The 17,519-nt window shown below is 46.5% G+C and overlaps 5 protein-coding genes across 5 annotated transcripts; 3 read left to right on the forward strand and 2 right to left on the reverse strand.

Moving 5' to 3' along the window:
- Positions 1-219: 219 nt before the first annotated feature.
- Positions 220-2,121, forward strand: BDV27DRAFT_141541 (amino acid permease-domain-containing protein; the record flags this gene model as incomplete). The annotated part of the gene is made up of 5 exons (XM_032069836.1): positions 220-298; positions 358-875; positions 929-1,243; positions 1,302-1,556; positions 1,612-2,121. The coding sequence occupies 5 exons, from the start codon at positions 220-222 to the stop codon at positions 2,119-2,121; spliced, it is 1,677 nt and encodes a 558-aa protein (XP_031932090.1).
- Positions 2,122-2,542: 421 nt separating this feature from the next.
- Positions 2,543-5,192, reverse strand: BDV27DRAFT_153465 (uncharacterized protein; the record flags this gene model as incomplete). The annotated part of the gene is made up of 8 exons (XM_032071787.1): positions 2,543-2,994; positions 3,064-3,241; positions 3,311-3,483; positions 3,560-3,833; positions 3,897-4,447; positions 4,507-4,668; positions 4,719-5,062; positions 5,128-5,192. 8 exons carry the CDS (start codon positions 5,190-5,192, stop codon positions 2,543-2,545), a joined length of 2,199 nt encoding a protein of 732 aa, XP_031932091.1.
- Positions 5,193-5,616: 424 nt separating this feature from the next.
- On the forward strand, positions 5,617-9,095 carry BDV27DRAFT_153466 (flavin-containing monooxygenase; the record flags this gene model as incomplete). Its single annotated transcript, XM_032071788.1, has 4 exons — positions 5,617-7,179; positions 8,653-8,708; positions 8,772-8,885; positions 8,960-9,095. 4 exons carry the CDS (start codon positions 5,617-5,619, stop codon positions 9,093-9,095), a joined length of 1,869 nt encoding a protein of 622 aa, XP_031932092.1.
- Positions 9,096-12,823: 3,728 nt separating this feature from the next.
- On the reverse strand, positions 12,824-13,780 carry BDV27DRAFT_153467 (uncharacterized protein; the record flags this gene model as incomplete). Its single annotated transcript, XM_032071789.1, has 2 exons — positions 12,824-13,561; positions 13,616-13,780. The coding sequence occupies 2 exons, from the start codon at positions 13,778-13,780 to the stop codon at positions 12,824-12,826; spliced, it is 903 nt and encodes a 300-aa protein (XP_031932093.1).
- Positions 13,781-14,384: 604 nt separating this feature from the next.
- BDV27DRAFT_153468 (MFS transporter) lies at positions 14,385-15,950 on the forward strand (the record flags this gene model as incomplete). The annotated part of the gene is made up of 1 exon (XM_032071790.1): positions 14,385-15,950. The coding sequence occupies one exon, from the start codon at positions 14,385-14,387 to the stop codon at positions 15,948-15,950; it is 1,566 nt and encodes a 521-aa protein (XP_031932094.1).
- Between the last annotated feature and the right edge of the window lie 1,569 nt (positions 15,951-17,519).

Raw genomic sequence — 17,519 nt, forward strand, 5'->3', positions numbered from 1 at the left:
TGCGATCATTGGATGTTTACTCTTAGGTTCTATTTACTATATTCTATGGGCCAAAGCACTGCAATGCTTTAACCAAGCCCGCATATTTGACAAAACATCTATCGCACTCTGTAACCCCTTGCTTGAATGCTCAACATGACCACCCTGAAAGGTTCCGACAAGCCAGAAAAAGTCGGTATGGACAAGGTTATTGGTGAAGACGCAGCCAATAATGGAGAGATGGATCAGGGGTCCTATGTTGACTCCCACCACCTTCTTCGCCGCCTGAATAACCGTCAAATTCAGCTGATCGCGATTGGTAAGTGCTCTCGCTCCAAAATTGAATAACATATCCAAGTTGCTGAAAGCATTCTCCAGGTGGATCCATTGGTACTGGCCTCTTCGTTACGATCGGAAGTGGTCTCCATGCTGCGGGACCAGCTGGCCTGTTGTTGGCCTTCATATTCTACTGTTTCTTTGTCGCGTTGGTGAATAATGGTATGGCTGAGATGATTACCCAGTATCCTGTGGCTGGAGGATTTATCCGTCTAGCTGGCCATTTTGTCGGTGACGCGTTTGGATTCATGGCTGGTTGGAACTACTTTATCTACGAGGCGCTGGTAATCCCGTTCGAGATTGGTTCAATGGCAATCATGATCCAGCACTGGAATGAGGATGCCCCAATATGGGCAGTGTGCCTGGGCTGCATCATTCTGTACACGGTTCTCAACTCCCTCGTTGTGAATGCATACGGCGAGGCCGAGTTCTGGCTCTCAGGAGGTAAGGTTGTCTTGATTATCGCACTCTTCCTGTTCACCTTCATTACTATGGTTGGTGGCAACCCGAAGCATGACGCTTATGGCTTCCGCTATTGGAAAAGTCCAGGACCCTTTGCTGTATGTACCACAATCCTCTTCTAGGTATATCCTCTAACTCTCTTTTCATGCAGACGTACCGCTCCACTGGCAGTATGGGTCACTGGGAAGGCTTTCTGTCTGCAACGTGGAGTGCATCCTTCTGCGTGGTCGGTCCGGAATACATTTCACTTGTCGCGGCGGAGGCGAAACACCCGAGAAAATATCTCAAATCAGCGTACCAGACGGTTTATTACCGATTCCTTTTGTTCTTTATCCTAAGTGCGCTCGCCGTCGGTATTGTCATTCCATACAATGATTCCACATTAGTAAGTATCCTGCTTGGTAGTGGAAGTGGTGGAGGTACTGCGGCTGCCTCTCCCTATGTCATTGCGATGAACAACCTTGGAGTCAGTGATCCATGTTCCTATAATGCATATGAAGATACTAAAGCTCTATTGCCATCAGGTAACGGTCTTCCCACAAATTGTCAACGCACTTCTGGTTACATCTATCTTTTCTGCCGGAAACTCTTACGTTTACTGCACCTCTCGGAGCCTGTACAGTATGGCCATCGAAGGCCGTGCGCCTGCAATCTTCAAGAAGACCACGAAGCAAGGAGTCCCGATTTACTGTCTAGCGGTTACCATAGCCTTCGCCTGTCTATCCTTCTTACAGTCAAGCCCCAAGACCGCCGATACCCTGAGTCTACTTGTGAACCTGGTGAGTCCAAATCAGCCAGCGATAAATAAAATACCTTTAACTCACCCACTTGTAGGTTACTGGTGGGGCATTTATCAACTATTTTGTGATGTCGATAACCTACGTCTACTTCTACAGGGCGTTAAAAGCGCAAGGATTTGACCGAAAGACGCTGCCTTACTACGGCTTGTTCCAGCCATACTGCAAGTCTACCCCACCCGGCTTATTAGGCTCTTTAAAAGATCACAGAGCTAACAGTCGAAAAGGCGGCTATATCGCAAGTGTCTTCTTCCTGCTCGTCATAGGGGCTTTCGGATACACAGCCTTCATGCCATTCAGTACCAAAAACTTCTTCAGTTGTTATACGATGGCTCTTCTGTCAATTTGCCTCTATGTCGGCTGGAAGATTATTGGTCGACCAAGCTCCGAAGGTCCAAAGGATATCGATCTTGTCTGGGAACGTCTAGAGGTCGATGCGTATGAGGCCACTACTACGGAAGAGGCAAATACCTTCTGGGGTGAGATTGCAGAGCTTCTGTACATCAAGCGTAAGAAGAGGCCTTCTCGAAGGCAAGTCACAGTTTGAAATGTAGAAATGTATTTGGCTGGGACGGGATGTACGTTGACATACATAGCCTAAAATGCAAACACCCTTGTTAAGGGCATTACGATTTACCGGGTTGTTGGAGTACTGCGTTAGATAACTATTATGCTTAGAATTAATGACAGCATTTCATCACTAACGTTGTGGAAAAAGGAACCTGGCATTGGCCCGATGGAATATTATTTTAGATACTGTGCCTTGCTTCTTTCTAAGACATGTATCGGAAACTCGGTCTTCTGGGATCTGACGAAGCAAAAATGTACAATTATACAGTTATCCACTCCATGATTCTTTCTGTGTCCAAGCGTTTACACCATCCAGGGCCAAAGATAGCATGCTAAGGATTAGATTTGCCATAATCACATTGGATTAATCCGGCCAAAACCAAAATTTGCTCGCTGAATCAAATAGTGAACGAAAAATCATCATGCTCGAGTTGCTCCGCCAGGGCGATTATATCGTCCGACCCTGTTTCGAAGGGCTCTAACAAATCCTGCGAGTCGTTCCAGTTTATTCTAAAAGGATTTTGGTCGTGATCGACATGTACGTCCAACGCTCTGGGATGGCCAGAAAAGGGATGTTGTACAGCTGCGCTGTCTTGATGGGGAGCCGGCTGCAGCGAGTGCATGGTGGAGTTCTGGATCCGATACGGTTCTACAAGCGCTTCAAGATGTTCGAGCTCCGCTCTTCGCAGTTTGGCTACAATGTTTCCCTTTCGAATCATCTCGTCAAAGATGGATGATACCGCGCGGTGCCATCCCGAGTCCGGAACATATGTTGGGAGGATGGCACTGAGAATTGTGAGCAGGACTGCTGACGAGAAGGTGTATTCCAGTGGAAATGGGAGAAAGGTCTCTGGAAAGAGGGTTGTGTGGATTAGTGGAGGATCTTTCGCTATAGATTGGGGTGAACTATTTTACGAACCAAGTGTCTCACGGTCTAACAAGTTTATCAAAATCAATAATGTCGTCGTCGCGGATTGTACCGACTTTTCAAGCAATTTGGCTATCGGGCCAGAAAGTATACGCTGATCGAATTTGCTTGGTGGTAAACTCCGAATGAGAAGCCAAATTACCAATGGCCGCGTCGCTAGAACAATGCACTAATATCCTAAGTGTTAGGACTGGAACGGCAATGGATTTTATGGTCTCCCATAGAGGAAGACACTCACATGGTGGTGTGATAGGGTGATGTTATAAAACATGTGAGGAAGCTCCCCCTTAGTAGCCTTGAACCCTGATATCACCTCGTCGATTTCGCGTGAAACTTCGGCCAGCTTATGGAGCACTGAGGTGATGCTGGAGACAAAATCAGATCCGAGGTTCTCGTCAAAGCTATAGATACCTGTGGGGAAAGGGTGTAGGCAATTAGAAAGGAGCTCCAGCGTACCGGGGTCAAGGTATGACAAGGATGAACATACCGCTATAGATGATTGAATTAATCTGCGAGAGGCGGCTTCGCAATGCAAGGGCTTTTGTAGACATTGAGGAGGACAGAGTATCTGGTAGCGGGGCGGTAATGCTGCTTAGTGGTATAGTAGGAGGACAGCCCAGTCCTGCCGTAAGGGCCTGATCGAGAACATAAATCGTCCACCACACATTGTTACAATGCCTGGTTATACAAGCATCCATAACGTCTTCCGGGAATCTACGATGGAGACCATCGTGGAAGGACAGACGTAGGGCTTGACCAATCTCCATCACTAAGTCAGTATTGGGTTACATTGAGAGGGCATGGCATGTCTGGAATGGACGTACATATTGATAAGCTGGGGATCGCATGTCGATTGACTGGAAATACAGCGCAATCAGAGCGAAGTTCTCCATCGCAAGGAGGGCGGGTCGGTCATCTTGAAGAAATGCGACATCTGGAAGTAGGGATAAAGCTCGTGAGGCAAGATCAGATCCGGGGGGGGCGACAGTCGTGGGATCCGCATAAGAGGTAAACGCCTTTCCAAACGCGAGGACTATCAGGTACTCAACAAACCAAAGGCGATGCTTCTGTGCAGTCTCCAACGGCTGTTTGTGAAACTCTTCGAACAATCGCAAGAAATTATCTTCATCCACAACATTGAAAAGCTCACCTAGGCGAAACTTCACGGTATTGTACAAAAGGAATGCATGGTCTGCTGGCGGAAGCTTGACCAGGTCACTGGCATCGACCTCGGTCTTTGGCTGCCAATGGAGACGAAATGCTGCTCCATCTAGATTTAACGGCGCTCGATGTGTAGTCGAGTATGACCCGGCATCTTCCAACAGCGTGAAGACACGGCGGCAGAAAGACCATGTGGACGTATGTCCCAGGAATACTTCGACATGCAACGGTCAGTATTTCAATGATGTCTACACAAAAGGCATGGCCGCATACAGAGACGGCGGTCATCAGAACCGTTCACATATGCCACATCCTTTGCTACGAGAGGATTATAGGCTTGTGGAACGTTGCCTGATTCATGTCCGTTCTTCTCGGTCGAACCGCTTGCGAGCCCCACTGACGAGTTAGACTGTTGGCGGGGAGTAGTGTTGCTTGCTATTGGCAGCGTTAGACACACATCAGCTTCCTCTCAGGTCACCTCATACCATCAAAGCTTGGTAGTGGGTCTATCTCGGCGAATCTTGCCGGTCTGGCCGATGTGGCTGGTCTCGTGTCTAGCGAGGTCGGCGTGATAACCGACGGGTCGGTCTCGCTCTCCGACACCGACCCCCGCCAAACTGGTCGCTCCTCTGTCCCAGTTGAAGTCGTCGTCATCATCACCGATGCTTTGAAATGGGCAAGTTGACGCTGTAAATCTTGCAGATACCGTTCTGGGACCGATACGTGGGCCTCATCGGCGGCGAAAGCGCATTTGTCTCGGCGACGAGTACATCTCTCGCAGGGCCGCATCCCCGAGCATCGCACTTTGGCCGTCCGACATTGCTTGCAGCTGTGGCAGGGAAACAATTCAGTGACGGTCTTTGTACATCTAAAAATCTTTACTAGAAGACTTACGCGCGGATGCGGCGAGAAGGCCGCGGCTGCTGCGTCGCAGGTTCATGTAGGTCAACCTGGTCCATTGCTAAAAAATGAAAGAATGGCATTCTACAGAAAAGGCATTACGGACTCCGAGGGCGAGTTGCTTATCAGGAAAGCCTCCAGGTCTTGCTCTTGTCTCCCATGACCTTTTCTTTTGGCCAATCGACTAGGGTATTCCCCATAAGGGGGCCAGCTATTTGTTGAGTCCAGGCAAAAGATAAGCTCCACTTCCGTCGGCCATCTGCGGGGTAAAGGATAGAGAGAGTTTCGTGACTTCCAATGGTTTGGAGTGACATAGGATAACGCACAAGGAATGCAGCTCCGAGCCCCCGATTTCTCCGTTCATTATGGCCATGGTAATAGAGATAAAAAGAGGCACTCGTGTCACCAAGAGGCGGGCAGATCAAAGTCTTCATCTGTCATTTCCTTCGCTAGAGACATTTTCTACTCTCTTCCAGTCCCACTATGGCCGCATCTCGCGAAGAATATGATGTATTGCTGGTCGGGGCCGGGATGTCCGGTCTCTGCGCCCTTCATCATATTCGGAAACGATTCCCCCATTGGCGAGTCAGAGTCCTTGAGGCAGCATCGGATGTCGGTGGCACGTGGTTTTGGAACTGCTATCCTGGCGCACGCTTCGACTCCGAGTCTGTCTCTTATGCTTTCTCGTTTGACGAAGGTATCCTGAATGACTGGCGTTGGAAGGAGACTTTCTCGGCCCAGCCAGATACCCTAAAGTACATTCAGTTCGTCGCCGATCGGCTTGATCTGCGCCGTGACATCCAATTTAACACACGCGTTGTATCTGCACAATGGGAGGGTGACAGACGTCAATGGCATTTCATCGATGAAAGCGGTCGTTCCTACATCACGAGATTCTTCGTCTCCTGCCTTGGCTTTCTTTCCAACCCAACACTTCCCGCCATTCCTGGCATTAACTCATTCCAAGGCCGTGGATTCCACACCTCACGATGGCCTAAAGACCTAACCAATGCGGATTTCGCAAACCAACGCATTGGTGTTTTGGGTACTGGAGCCACTGGGATCCAAACGATTACTGCCCTTTCCAAAGTAACGGACATCAAATCACTCACAGTATTCCAGCGGACCGCCAACTGGGCTGCCCCCCTCCACAATCGTGAAATTACCGACCAGGAAATGGAAGAACTTCGGAAGAACTGGGCCGAGATCTTTCAAACGTGCGCGGACACACCAACATGCTTCATGCACAAGGCAGACCCTCGCAAGTCGTCTGACGTCACACCAGAGGAGCGTCATGAACTATGGGAAAAGATCTACGCGACACCCGGAATGGCTAAATGGCTAGGCGCCTTTAGCGACACATACACGGACCAAACGGCGAATCAATTATACTCCAACTTCATGGCCGAGAAGATTCGAGCCCGTGTGAACGACCCTGAAGTCGCCGAAAGTTTAGTTCCGAAAGATCACGGCTTTGGCCTGCGACGAGTGCCTTTGGAGAGCGGGTATTTTGAGGCGTATAATCAGCCCAATATTCACTTGGTCGACCTGAAAAAGAACGCCATTGATCGGGTTACACCTAAGGGAATCCGGCTCCAAGATGGGACAGAGCACGAGCTAGATATCTTAATCTATGCTACTGGCTTTAATGCCATCACTGGCGCTTTTGCGAATATTGACTGGATTGGCAAGAACGGTGTCCCTCTTATGGGGAACAGCGGCACTGAGAAAGGTGACAAAGCCGTGTGGGTTGACTATCGACCACGGACGTACCTGGGCATGACAGCTCCCAACTTCCCTAACATGTTTATGGTCCTAGGACCTCACCAGCCTTTTGGGAACGTGCCTCGTAGCATCGAGCACGCTGTTGATGTTATCGTCGAGATGTTGGCTACTTGTGACGAAAATGGCTATACATATGTCGAAGCGAAAGAAGAAGCAGTCGAAGCCTGGACCAAGCATGTGGCAGAGTGCAGCGAGGGTGCGTTGCTGAATGAGGTGGATAGCTGGATGACTGGTGTGAATAAGAATGTCGCAGGTAAGATGGTGAGGAACGTGGCGCGGTATGCCGGTAGTGCTATTGAATTCAGAAGGAGGTGCGAGTTGAATAGGGCGGCAGGATGGCCTGGGTTAGAATTCGCTGGGAATCTATCCATGGTCAGGCTATAGTAATAGGTTATAAAGGGATTGCTAGACCAAGGGATAATCATTTCCCAAACACTTCCCGAGAATTGAAAGTACATGTAGGTTTATACCCGACATGTGCTTCCCATAACAGTTTACCAGGGCCAATATATGTACTGTTGTGAGACCGCATTACTGCGGTTTTATCTTTTGATTGTAGCTCTTGGCCACTGTCTCTGCTTTCCATATTAATTATAGGTGATGGTGGAGTTGCTGGCATATACCAAACCGTCCTAATTCGATAAGTACTGTTGCCGATCGCATTAGACCGACTATTAGACAAAAGGCATGACAGTATCTTCTTAGACAAATTGAAAGTCCCGGCGTGGTCAAGGCTATTTGTAATTATGCCAACAGCTATGAAAGTAAGGCCTAGTAAGACTTTTTATTAATTGAAAAAGCATTAATCTAATAGTATACTAGTAATATAACTATCCAAGACTGATTACTTATTATAATACTCTTTAAACAAGTAACTAGTATCTTTTAGAATTCTTGTCTATTAATGCCCAGTTCAGAATACTATTAGATAACATCTCTCAATTCTATTTTATAAAGATAATATATCCAATAAAGTAATATAATATATAAAAAGAAACCAAAATATACAATAGCAGGGACTTTACTCTGTTACAAACCAAGTCTCTCATAATCTTATAGGTTGATGAAAATTAATAATATTATTGTTGTAGACCGTACCAACTTTTGAGTCTCAAGTTACACGTCAGGCTAAAATGTAAGGCGGGGGGGGGAGGGGGGGGGGGGGGGGGGGGGGGGGGGGGGGGGGGGGGGGGGGGGGGGGGGGGGGGGGGGGGGGGGGGGGGGGGGGGGGGGGGGGGGGGGGGGTGGGGGGGGGGGGGGGGGGGGGGGGGGGGGGGAACTGAAAATACCATTGCGTTGTACGCTTGAGTCCAGGTGGATGGTGCGGCTGAGAGCTGATCAGCACGGCTGAAAAGGAGGGGCGGTCGGTGTCCATAGTTAGTAGGGGGAGGTGGTGTTTGGAGCTGAAAACAACGCCCCTCACTTTCTTCAGGGAATATAAAATGACTCTATACAGGCGCTGAATAAACTTCTCTTATTCCTTTTTTCTTTCTTTCTATTCTTCGTCTTATATAATAATCCTGCGAAGTACTACGCCCACTGTCTATATCAGTAAAATAAAATAAACGCCAAAATGCCTGTCAGTATAAACCAAGACCAAACAAACTACTTTTATGAATATCTCAACTAATTATTAAATTAGACCAACTTTGTCCGTCTTCCATTCTATTTCCACTACCATATGGTCTTACGCAGACTCTACAGCATCATACTGACTGTCTTCCTCCACTTTAGCTTGTCCACGTCCGCACCCTGGAGCCTGCTCCTCCCCTCGCTGAACCTGGAGACACGTGAGCTTTCTACAAACCCAAGATACGATGAGCCAATTTGTCTAATTAGCCGCCTGAATATAGAGAGAGTCCTGTTATTAACGCCATCACCGAAGCACTCTCTAACCTTGGTGCTGAATTGCAATCAGCTGAACATGGCCCACCTCCCCGTGTGTTCCCTTTCCATTATATCGTGATGTAAGTAATATTGCAATCATTGATTATTTATAAGTAAGATAAGGACTTGGTTTAACTTTATCACTCTTGCAAAGTGTGGACACGTCTGAAGTCAGTGAAGAAGACTTCCAGTCAGCACTGCAGCAATCTTGGCCCGTGGGGCAGGATATTGAGGGGGAGGGCGAAACTATTCCCCCTGCTGATATAAGCGTCGGAAATATGGATGATTAGTGGATGAGATGGATTCATGACAGTGGTACCACTGATTAGGTCGATACAATTGATAAGTTGGGATCTTATATATATCTCATCCTAGAGTTACAATAATAATATGATTTAGAATCTATACTCTGAGCTTCTGAGACAACACTCAGTAAAGCGATTCTCTGGGTGATGAAGGATATTCCATAGATCCAATTTATTTTTTGATTAACATATGTCTGGCCTAGGATAGTCCTCTCACCTACTAACCTGAGTCCGCGACCAACAGAATGGGCTTGGGCTAACCCGTCAGGTTGCCAAGACTATGACGTTCCTTTCATGGTTGGGTATTAACTATTATATTAAAGTAATATAGCATACAAAGGCAATGGTACTGATCAAGACAATCGAATGGAGTGTCACTAGGCAAGCCAATGAGGAGGGGAGAAGACAATAGTGATATCAGGTGGGATGAGAGATGATGATCTCGTGATCCTATTATAATGGCTACAGGTGACCCCGGGAGGCACCCTACAACAATATCATTAATGCTAATCTCACTTCTTTCATTCAAATCTGGCTGCTGGACTATCTATTGGTATAGGAAGTTAGTAACCTCCCTCTCACAGTTAACAAAAAGGAGGAAGAGAAAAGTAAAAGAAAAGAAAAAAAAAATACTTATACAGACATAGTACGGGCCTAGAAATAATAATTAATGAATTATGGACGGTGATTAGCTGCTGTATGGTGCCTAGAGAAAAAATTTATTATTACAACAGAGAGTTGCACTCGAGCACATCCTAAAGTGGGCATACCCGGCAGGCACGTAGATAGATAGATGCATGCCGGTGATAGAATACAGAGATTGTGCTAAAATATGACTCCCCAATGGTCCAGCAATAACCTCTCTGGTCGCGTTCGTACTCACTCGGTGTATAGACCCGTGATTGAAAATAATTGTGGTCTTCGATAATTGGAGGGTTGATTAGCAAGCATGATATTTGGTCCGCCGTAGCCTGCCGCAAGGGCCTGATCGAGAACGTGAACTGTCCACCACACGTTGCCACAATGCCTGGTTATACCAGGATCCATGACATTCCCGGAAAACTACGATCCAGACTATCGCGGAAGGAGAGGCGAAGGACTTAACCAATCTGCGTCAATATGCCAGTCCTGGGCTATATTTCGTGGGCATGTCTGAAATGGACATACATGCTGATAAGCTGGGGAACCTCATTCTCACACTGGAATCTGTCTAAGCCCTCCTGGAGAGATAAGTCTTCTTCTATAGCTAGCTGTCTAGCAGATGTCTTCTGCTTTTGGCTTTTCTATTTATTATTAGCACAATATTTGTGTATTTCTTTCTTTACAAGAATAAGCTTATTAAAAGTCAATTTATAATCTTTAATAATCTTATCTAATCGTGTTTCTAGTAAAGGAAAAGGGCTTTGAGCACATTCTTTAAATAGCTTCCTTGCTGTAGATGCCTGCTTCTCTAGCTGCCTAGTAGTATAGGGTATTTTAGGCACAGAATTAGTTGACCGACTGTCTGGTAATATAGGGATCTTCAGTTAGATATCTAACTTACTTAGTATCCTATCTGGATTGAATAGAACTAGGCCAGTATCTACAAAGCTATTCTGAATATTCTCTATTATAAAAGCACTTTTGCGAGTCTCAGGAAAGATCTGTAGAAAATCAAGCTTATCAATATAGCTGACTCCTAAACTTATTTTCTGCTTTACTAAATCGCTGTACGCGCCTTTTAGAGACCGAAAACAGTATATATCTAAAGGCTGTAGCTTGTTGGAAGAATACACAGGTATATAGATAAGAATAATATTATTCTCACTGTATATCTGATCAAACTGAGGTGTAAGATGACTGCCATAGCTATCTATAACTAAAAGACGATATTTCCCAGTTATACAACTAGTAGTAGCAGAAATAAAGAGATTTTTAAGCCAGCGAAGGCCTATTTTATTAGTAGTCTATCTATTAGGACTCACTTTAATCCTGTTACTAGATAAAAGCTTTGAATCTTAATACTAGCTCTCTATATGGATCTTCCCTTTGAAGATAATACAGGGAGGAAGCACCCAGCCAGTAGAGTTAATATACTCAATAAAAGTAACCTATTCCCAATTACCTAGCTATACAAGAAGTGCTTTTCTATAGTAATCAGCTCTAGTAACTACTCAAGTATTAGTTATTAGACCTATAACAAAGCCAGTTTTGTCAAGATTATAGATATCTTCCTGTACAATCTCATATTGTATTATCATAATTTGTACACGGTTAAACTACTCTTGAATTGCTTTAGGATCTTCACATTTAGTATATCAATAATCATATTGTCGAGAAAAGCAGGATTTCACTTTATTACGGTGTTTAGTAAATTTGGTAGTCCAGTTTACTCCGACTAATTAAATAGATATAGTACCGCAGTCAGTAAGAAGAAGATTAGCTATTTCTCGTATATCTGATAGTCTAGGAGATACTCTATGTCGATCTAGTAATAGAATCTATTGTACAAGTAAATCCTCTTTATTTTAAGTTAATTTATAATTATTGGTGTGTGTTTCTGAGCGGGAAGTTATTCTATTATCACCGCAGAGTTCTTTTATAGATATTATAAATACGAGCTGCTTCACGAAAACTGCGAATTGCTTGATTTTTTAAAGCAGAAACTGCTAGTAGGATTCTATCCTTCTGCTCAATTGATTCTCTTCGATTTTGACGCCGTTTTGGAGGCATGGTGGGTGGTTGAATTAAGGGAGGCAAAACGACGTGTAGATTTTTGAAGAGGTGCGGCGCTCGTTGGTGTGCGGCGCTCGCTAGTGAAATACGTTATGTTCTATTAGTCATCGACCAATCATTTGCCGCCAGATACAGGCCAGCCGAATCGACTGCATGGACCCAAACACCAATCCAAGTATATAGCAATATCAAATCTGGGCCAATGGGAGGGCTGCAGTGTAGGCTTATAGACTACACGACAACTATCATATCGATCAGAGGAGCACATAGAAGGACGATATACCCCACTATCACTATCTCATTCTTGTTGATCTCATGAGGAGCGTAGTCCCTTGTAAGTAGGAAGCCTATCTGCACGCGGCTCCGTAGAGGACATGATCTGACTAATCCATGAATCCGCTGCTTAGATATAGCCTCTGATAAGCCTAGTCCTTTACACTCTGGGAAGGAATAGCAAACATTATACTTGCTCGGCATCCTCAAAGTCTTGGATGAGCTGTGGATTTGACATCAGCGTTTGGCTTCTAGTCTCCAAGCTAGCTATTTTCGCAGGACCATCACGTGTCGCTTTAGCGGAGAAGGAATAGATGCAGCAACCGGCGCAGTCGCAGGCGGAGACAACCGTAAAGCTTGATGGTCCGAATCATTGTTTTATCACAGCCGCCATGTAAGACTAGAGCCAATTCCAGTCTAGTCTCGGCGCTTAGAAGAGCGTCTCAGAAGGCAAGGCTGGCGAGCCATAAACGGTTGTTATTCCCACCGGGCGATATATGGGGTTCATTTAAACGTAGGTGGGTAAAGTTTAGTGTCGAAATGTGGCATTACCATTGATCCAGGGCTGTAGCGCATGGTGGCTCTGGTCGCCTTTTGAAAGACCATCCATTTCTAAACCGAGTGGTCACACCGTTCTAGGATATGAACTAACCACATACTGTTTCTTCCAGTATCTCTCACCCCGTCCGCTCTCTTGCGCCATAATAACCCCCGGTCAATGCACTCTAGATCACTCGAACCCAAAACTTGAAACGCAGAGTCTCCTTATCCTCCCACGACCAAAGATTATAGTACGCCGGATCCATTCCATTCGCAGAGCCCCAAGTGCCCCATTCAGTTTTCACCTCAAATTCCAATCCTGTCGCCTCCCCAATCTCGTCCCAAAGCCGTTGGAAACTCTCTGCATCATGGTTAAAAAAGGTGGCTAGTCGTCCATTGGCCTCGTTCTCCTTGGTCGGTTTGTAGAGATAATTGTGCACCTCCTTGGCCGTTGTGCTGCCGTGTTGACGTCCGACAATCAGCGATCCCTTCTGCTTTTTAAGAAGCCTCAGGAGGGCAAGGGCCGCTTTCTTCTGGCCGTCCCAGGAAAAGAGATGCAGAAAGGAACCAGTGTGGATTATCTCGAAGCTATCCAATCTCTCGTCACGGAGCTTGTCGTTCTCATCAAAGACATTTGCCGTGTAGAACGTAGACTTGATAGTATCTCGGTCACGGAATAGCTCAAACCCAAGATCCAAAAAGGTTGCATTGAGCTCCGCAGCATAGAGGTTCTCAGCGGGCGCCCCATCTGTGATCAAGACTCGAATATCATGACCAAAACAGCAGCCGAAGTCTAACAGCTTCTCTCCGTATTTGACTCGATCAAGCACTTCGCTATATAGTGGTGAATCGGGAAGAGAGAAGTCGAGGAATCGAAAGAGTCCAACACATGGATATGGGGACGATTTCCAGGCTTTCTCGCGCTTTTAATAGCCAGTCAGTGAAGCAGCTCTCTCAGAATTTCAAAGGGGCCTTACAATTTCCAGAACGTGTTCTTTGACCTCCTCCGGCTTCAGTCCAGCGTACTCCTCTAAGACACGCTGCGCCAATGGAGGGACACGTTCAAGAGTATCAAGGTACCAAGGGATTCCATCTTTGGGGTTTCCTTGGTTGGATTGGTCGCTTGTAATGAAGGATCCCATGTTGAATAAGAATACAGTTGTGTCGATTGCTGGTCCTTCTGCCCCTGATGATTCAACGATCTTGTTTCGGGTTTCTCTTCGCTCTCCCTAACTTTATATGCAATTTCCCCTACGAACAAAACACACCGATATCTTGTCATGGTTACATCAAGAGTCGCATGACAAGAGGAGATATACTCTTCCGGTGCTCGATCATGATAGCCGGCCATCGTCTCAGCTTCCGAGAGGCGACGTCATCGCATTCGACTAACTGTAGCGTCTGCTAGTCTAGGTCTCTAGGGTTACATTGAAAATAGACATGATCTTATCTGATCCATCTCTCAGTCTGATTTGGGTATAAAAATCGCCCATCAGCTGGGCCTGTGTCTTGGCATTACGTGAACTGAGTGACCGGCCTTGATCAACCCGTCAACCCACCCGGTTTGATCGACTCCGTTCGGCTATTCCTGTCTGTTGAAATGGCCGTATGGTAGAATTGACGCTTTGCTCCTATTAATTGTGATGACAAACGCTGGCGTATATCGCGGAATATTTCCAGCGCGAAGTCGTGGAAGTGAAACAATGTTCTTGATCATTCCTACCATAGACACGTATGCGGTGCATGATGGCAGATTCGCCTATGAGAAATGGCTGTGGAGGACAGCAGAATCCCATTGTCCGTGGGATATCCTTTTACCAATCTATGTTTGACCAAGGACATGTCAGGCAAGATCTCCTCTCGCAGGCCTACGAAGGTACAGGCACTGGTGATGACCCATTCATGGTACAATGGGCCTCGAACGACCCTGCCGACCCTCATTGCTTCTCAAGGGCAAGGAAGTGGGTCTTTACAATAATACTCGCCCTCTCCACTTTGTCGGTAGCATTGGCATCATCGGCCTATACCGGCGCCGTGCCGCAGCTAGTCCAGGAGTATGGCATTTCATCCACCACAGCCTACCTTGGGGTGACCCTGTTTGTCATGTGTTTTGCTGTTGGCCCACTCCTTTGGGCATCCCTCAGCGAGATCCTGGGCCGACAGGCTGTCTTTATTGGAACATTCGCCGCATTCACAGCTTTCAATATTGGAGCTGCATGCTCACCCAACATACCGACCCTCCTCTTGTGTCGATTCTTTGCAGGAGCATTTGGATCCTCCTCGCTAGTGAACACAGGTGGGGTAATTGCGGATCTTTTCTCGCCGGATGAAAGAAATACTCCGATGAGCATCTTTACAGCAAGTTTGTTCTTTGGCCCTACCCTCGGCCCGATTATCGGAAGTTTCATTGGCATGACAAAGGGATGGAGATGGATCCAGCGTTTCATCGCGATCATGTCCGGTGTACTTTGGATCGCCAGCAGTCTTATCATCCCGGAGACCTATTCCCCCGTTCTTCTCCGGCGACGAGCGCGAATTTACTCTGTACGCACGGGGAAAGAGTACCGCAGCAAGCTTGAGGAGTCACAGTCTCCCCACTTCTTGCTCGTGAAAACAGCCATGGTCAGGCCATGGTTACTCTTGATATTCGAACCAGTTGTTCTTCTTATTTCGATCTATCTCGCCATTGTGTATGGTATTTTATACCTCCTCTTCGCAGCATTTCCCCTCGTCTATCATGGAATGCGGGGATGCACAGCCGGTATTGCGACCCTTCCCTTCCTAGCCGTTCTGGTTGGCATGGTCTTTGGAGTTGTATATTCCTTCCATGACCACCGGCGCGCACAGACAATCCTTCATAGCGCAGACAACACCACTACAGCTGAGCAAAGATTGCATCCGGCAATGATTGGTGCGATCGCTATTCCACTCGGATTATTCATATTCGCGTGGACAAACTTTCCATCCGTCCATTTTATCGTCGGGTGTATTGGCACTGCGCTCTTCGGTTTCGGCTTGGTCTGTATTTTCATTAGTATGAGCCACTATCTGGTGGACTCGTATTCTATCTTCGCCGCGTCCAGTCTAGCAGCCAGTTCTGTCTTCCGATCTGTCCTGGGGGCTGTCTTTCCTTTATTCACACCCAGGATGTATGAGACACTTGGCATCCAGTGGGCGTCATCAGTGCCAGCGTTTCTAGCGCTAGGGTGCATTCCCATTCCGTTCTTGCTCCAGCATCACGGCCCTTGGCTTCGATCAAAGTGCCGATATATGATCGAAGCCCGCGAGGCCACAAGGGTTATTCGAAGTTAGCATTGTAAGTCTCTGGCCATACTTCCAAGAGACACAGTTAGCCATTACCTGCCACGAGGTCAAGCTATAGAACAAAGTGATATTGGGAGGAAGGATGGAATCCAAAGACGGTTCAATGCCTCAGACCTATCGCACTCCCAATATGTGTCAGGCACATACGCTGCCTTGAAGATTGTCATACTCCAGACTTATCCATCCCTTCCTGCAGATAATTCAGCTTTCCATCAATATCAAAATTGGTTTTTCCAAGCCGTACCCGCCGACCCGTAAGACCTCCCGATTTGTCAAGTATTACTACTCGTGACTTTTTATGCCAAAGTATCGAACAAACCCAATTAATCAATATCGTAGATCGGCTGGAGAGCTATACGAGTCCGATTCAAAGACGGTTTTGAACTAAAATGGTAAAGGTATCATGGCTATCCCAGCAAGATCGAGACCGGCCTTTTCTTGCTTCGTTAGGCAGCTTTTTCCCTCAATTTGAAACGTAAAACAAGGGGCAAAAATAACTGGGTTGAGGCTGTGGATGCACTTAAACCTATACCTTATATCATCAGAGGTCGTCGGGGGTTTTTGGGGTCAAGTGAGTCGCGCACTTCCTGCCAACACCCGTCTCATGTTCCCACTGGACTTGAACTCCTCAAACAATGTTTGTAACTCGTGCCAGCCACAAAGCAGCTCCGGTGATAATTCCGCAGTTGTGTTTCTGGAGTGGTGGGCGGTGAGTAGGACTTGTACAGCCCTCTGGGTAATAATTGATGCTGTCCGGAGTAGCTCGGATGAAAAACGCAGTTATAGAGTAGGCGAGAAAAGCAAAGGTTTTTGAATATTTTAGAATTGCTGTTGTGCGGTGTTAATGTTGTAACTGTTCTTTCTTTTTATGAAAATAAATAATCTAGTGTTATATCAAATACTCTAGAGGATCCTTTTGAGTTCATGATATAAGTGTTGGCGTATGGCACTGGTACATTCAGTGATTCAACGCTGTCTCCGACGTGTGTGGTTAACTGGGCATGGCTCATGGTCTCCCTTGCGACAACGGTGGTTATGATTATTGATAGGGTTGTCCTGGCCGTCCTTGGCTTCCTCACTCAAAACCCGGATACCCTAGAGTATATATCATCCATGACGCGAGCTTCGGCGACCTTCGATATTCCACTCGGTGCTTCTACATTGAGTGGATTAGAAAGGCCATAACTGCTGAAAGAACGGGCGATCCGCCTCGGTGATATTGTAAGCGATAGTGTTTCAACGAGTCAGCTTCCTATGGACACCTTGGACAAGGCGAGTCCATCTCAGAAGGGGCCACAGTATGAATAAAAACATCGCGATATCGATCTTTTCCGACGCAGAGGCGCATTCAATCAAATTCACCATTTCTCTGGACCTACATGCACTGTTTCTTATACTGCTCAGTATCGGGTTTTCGAAGCGGTTGCTCACTACTAATTATTGCTTCTTTTCGCTATTTGTCTTCAGTTTCTTAACGTAAAATTAAAAATAACCTGGTGCCGGTATTAGCCATTAATTCGAGTGGAAAAACAATTGCTCTCAGGAGCCCATCGGTAA

This window comes from Aspergillus caelatus, assembly GCF_009193585.1.
Source record: "Aspergillus caelatus strain CBS 763.97 unplaced genomic scaffold BDV27scaffold_16, whole genome shotgun sequence".
NCBI lineage: Eukaryota > Fungi > Ascomycota > Eurotiomycetes > Eurotiales > Aspergillaceae > Aspergillus > Aspergillus caelatus.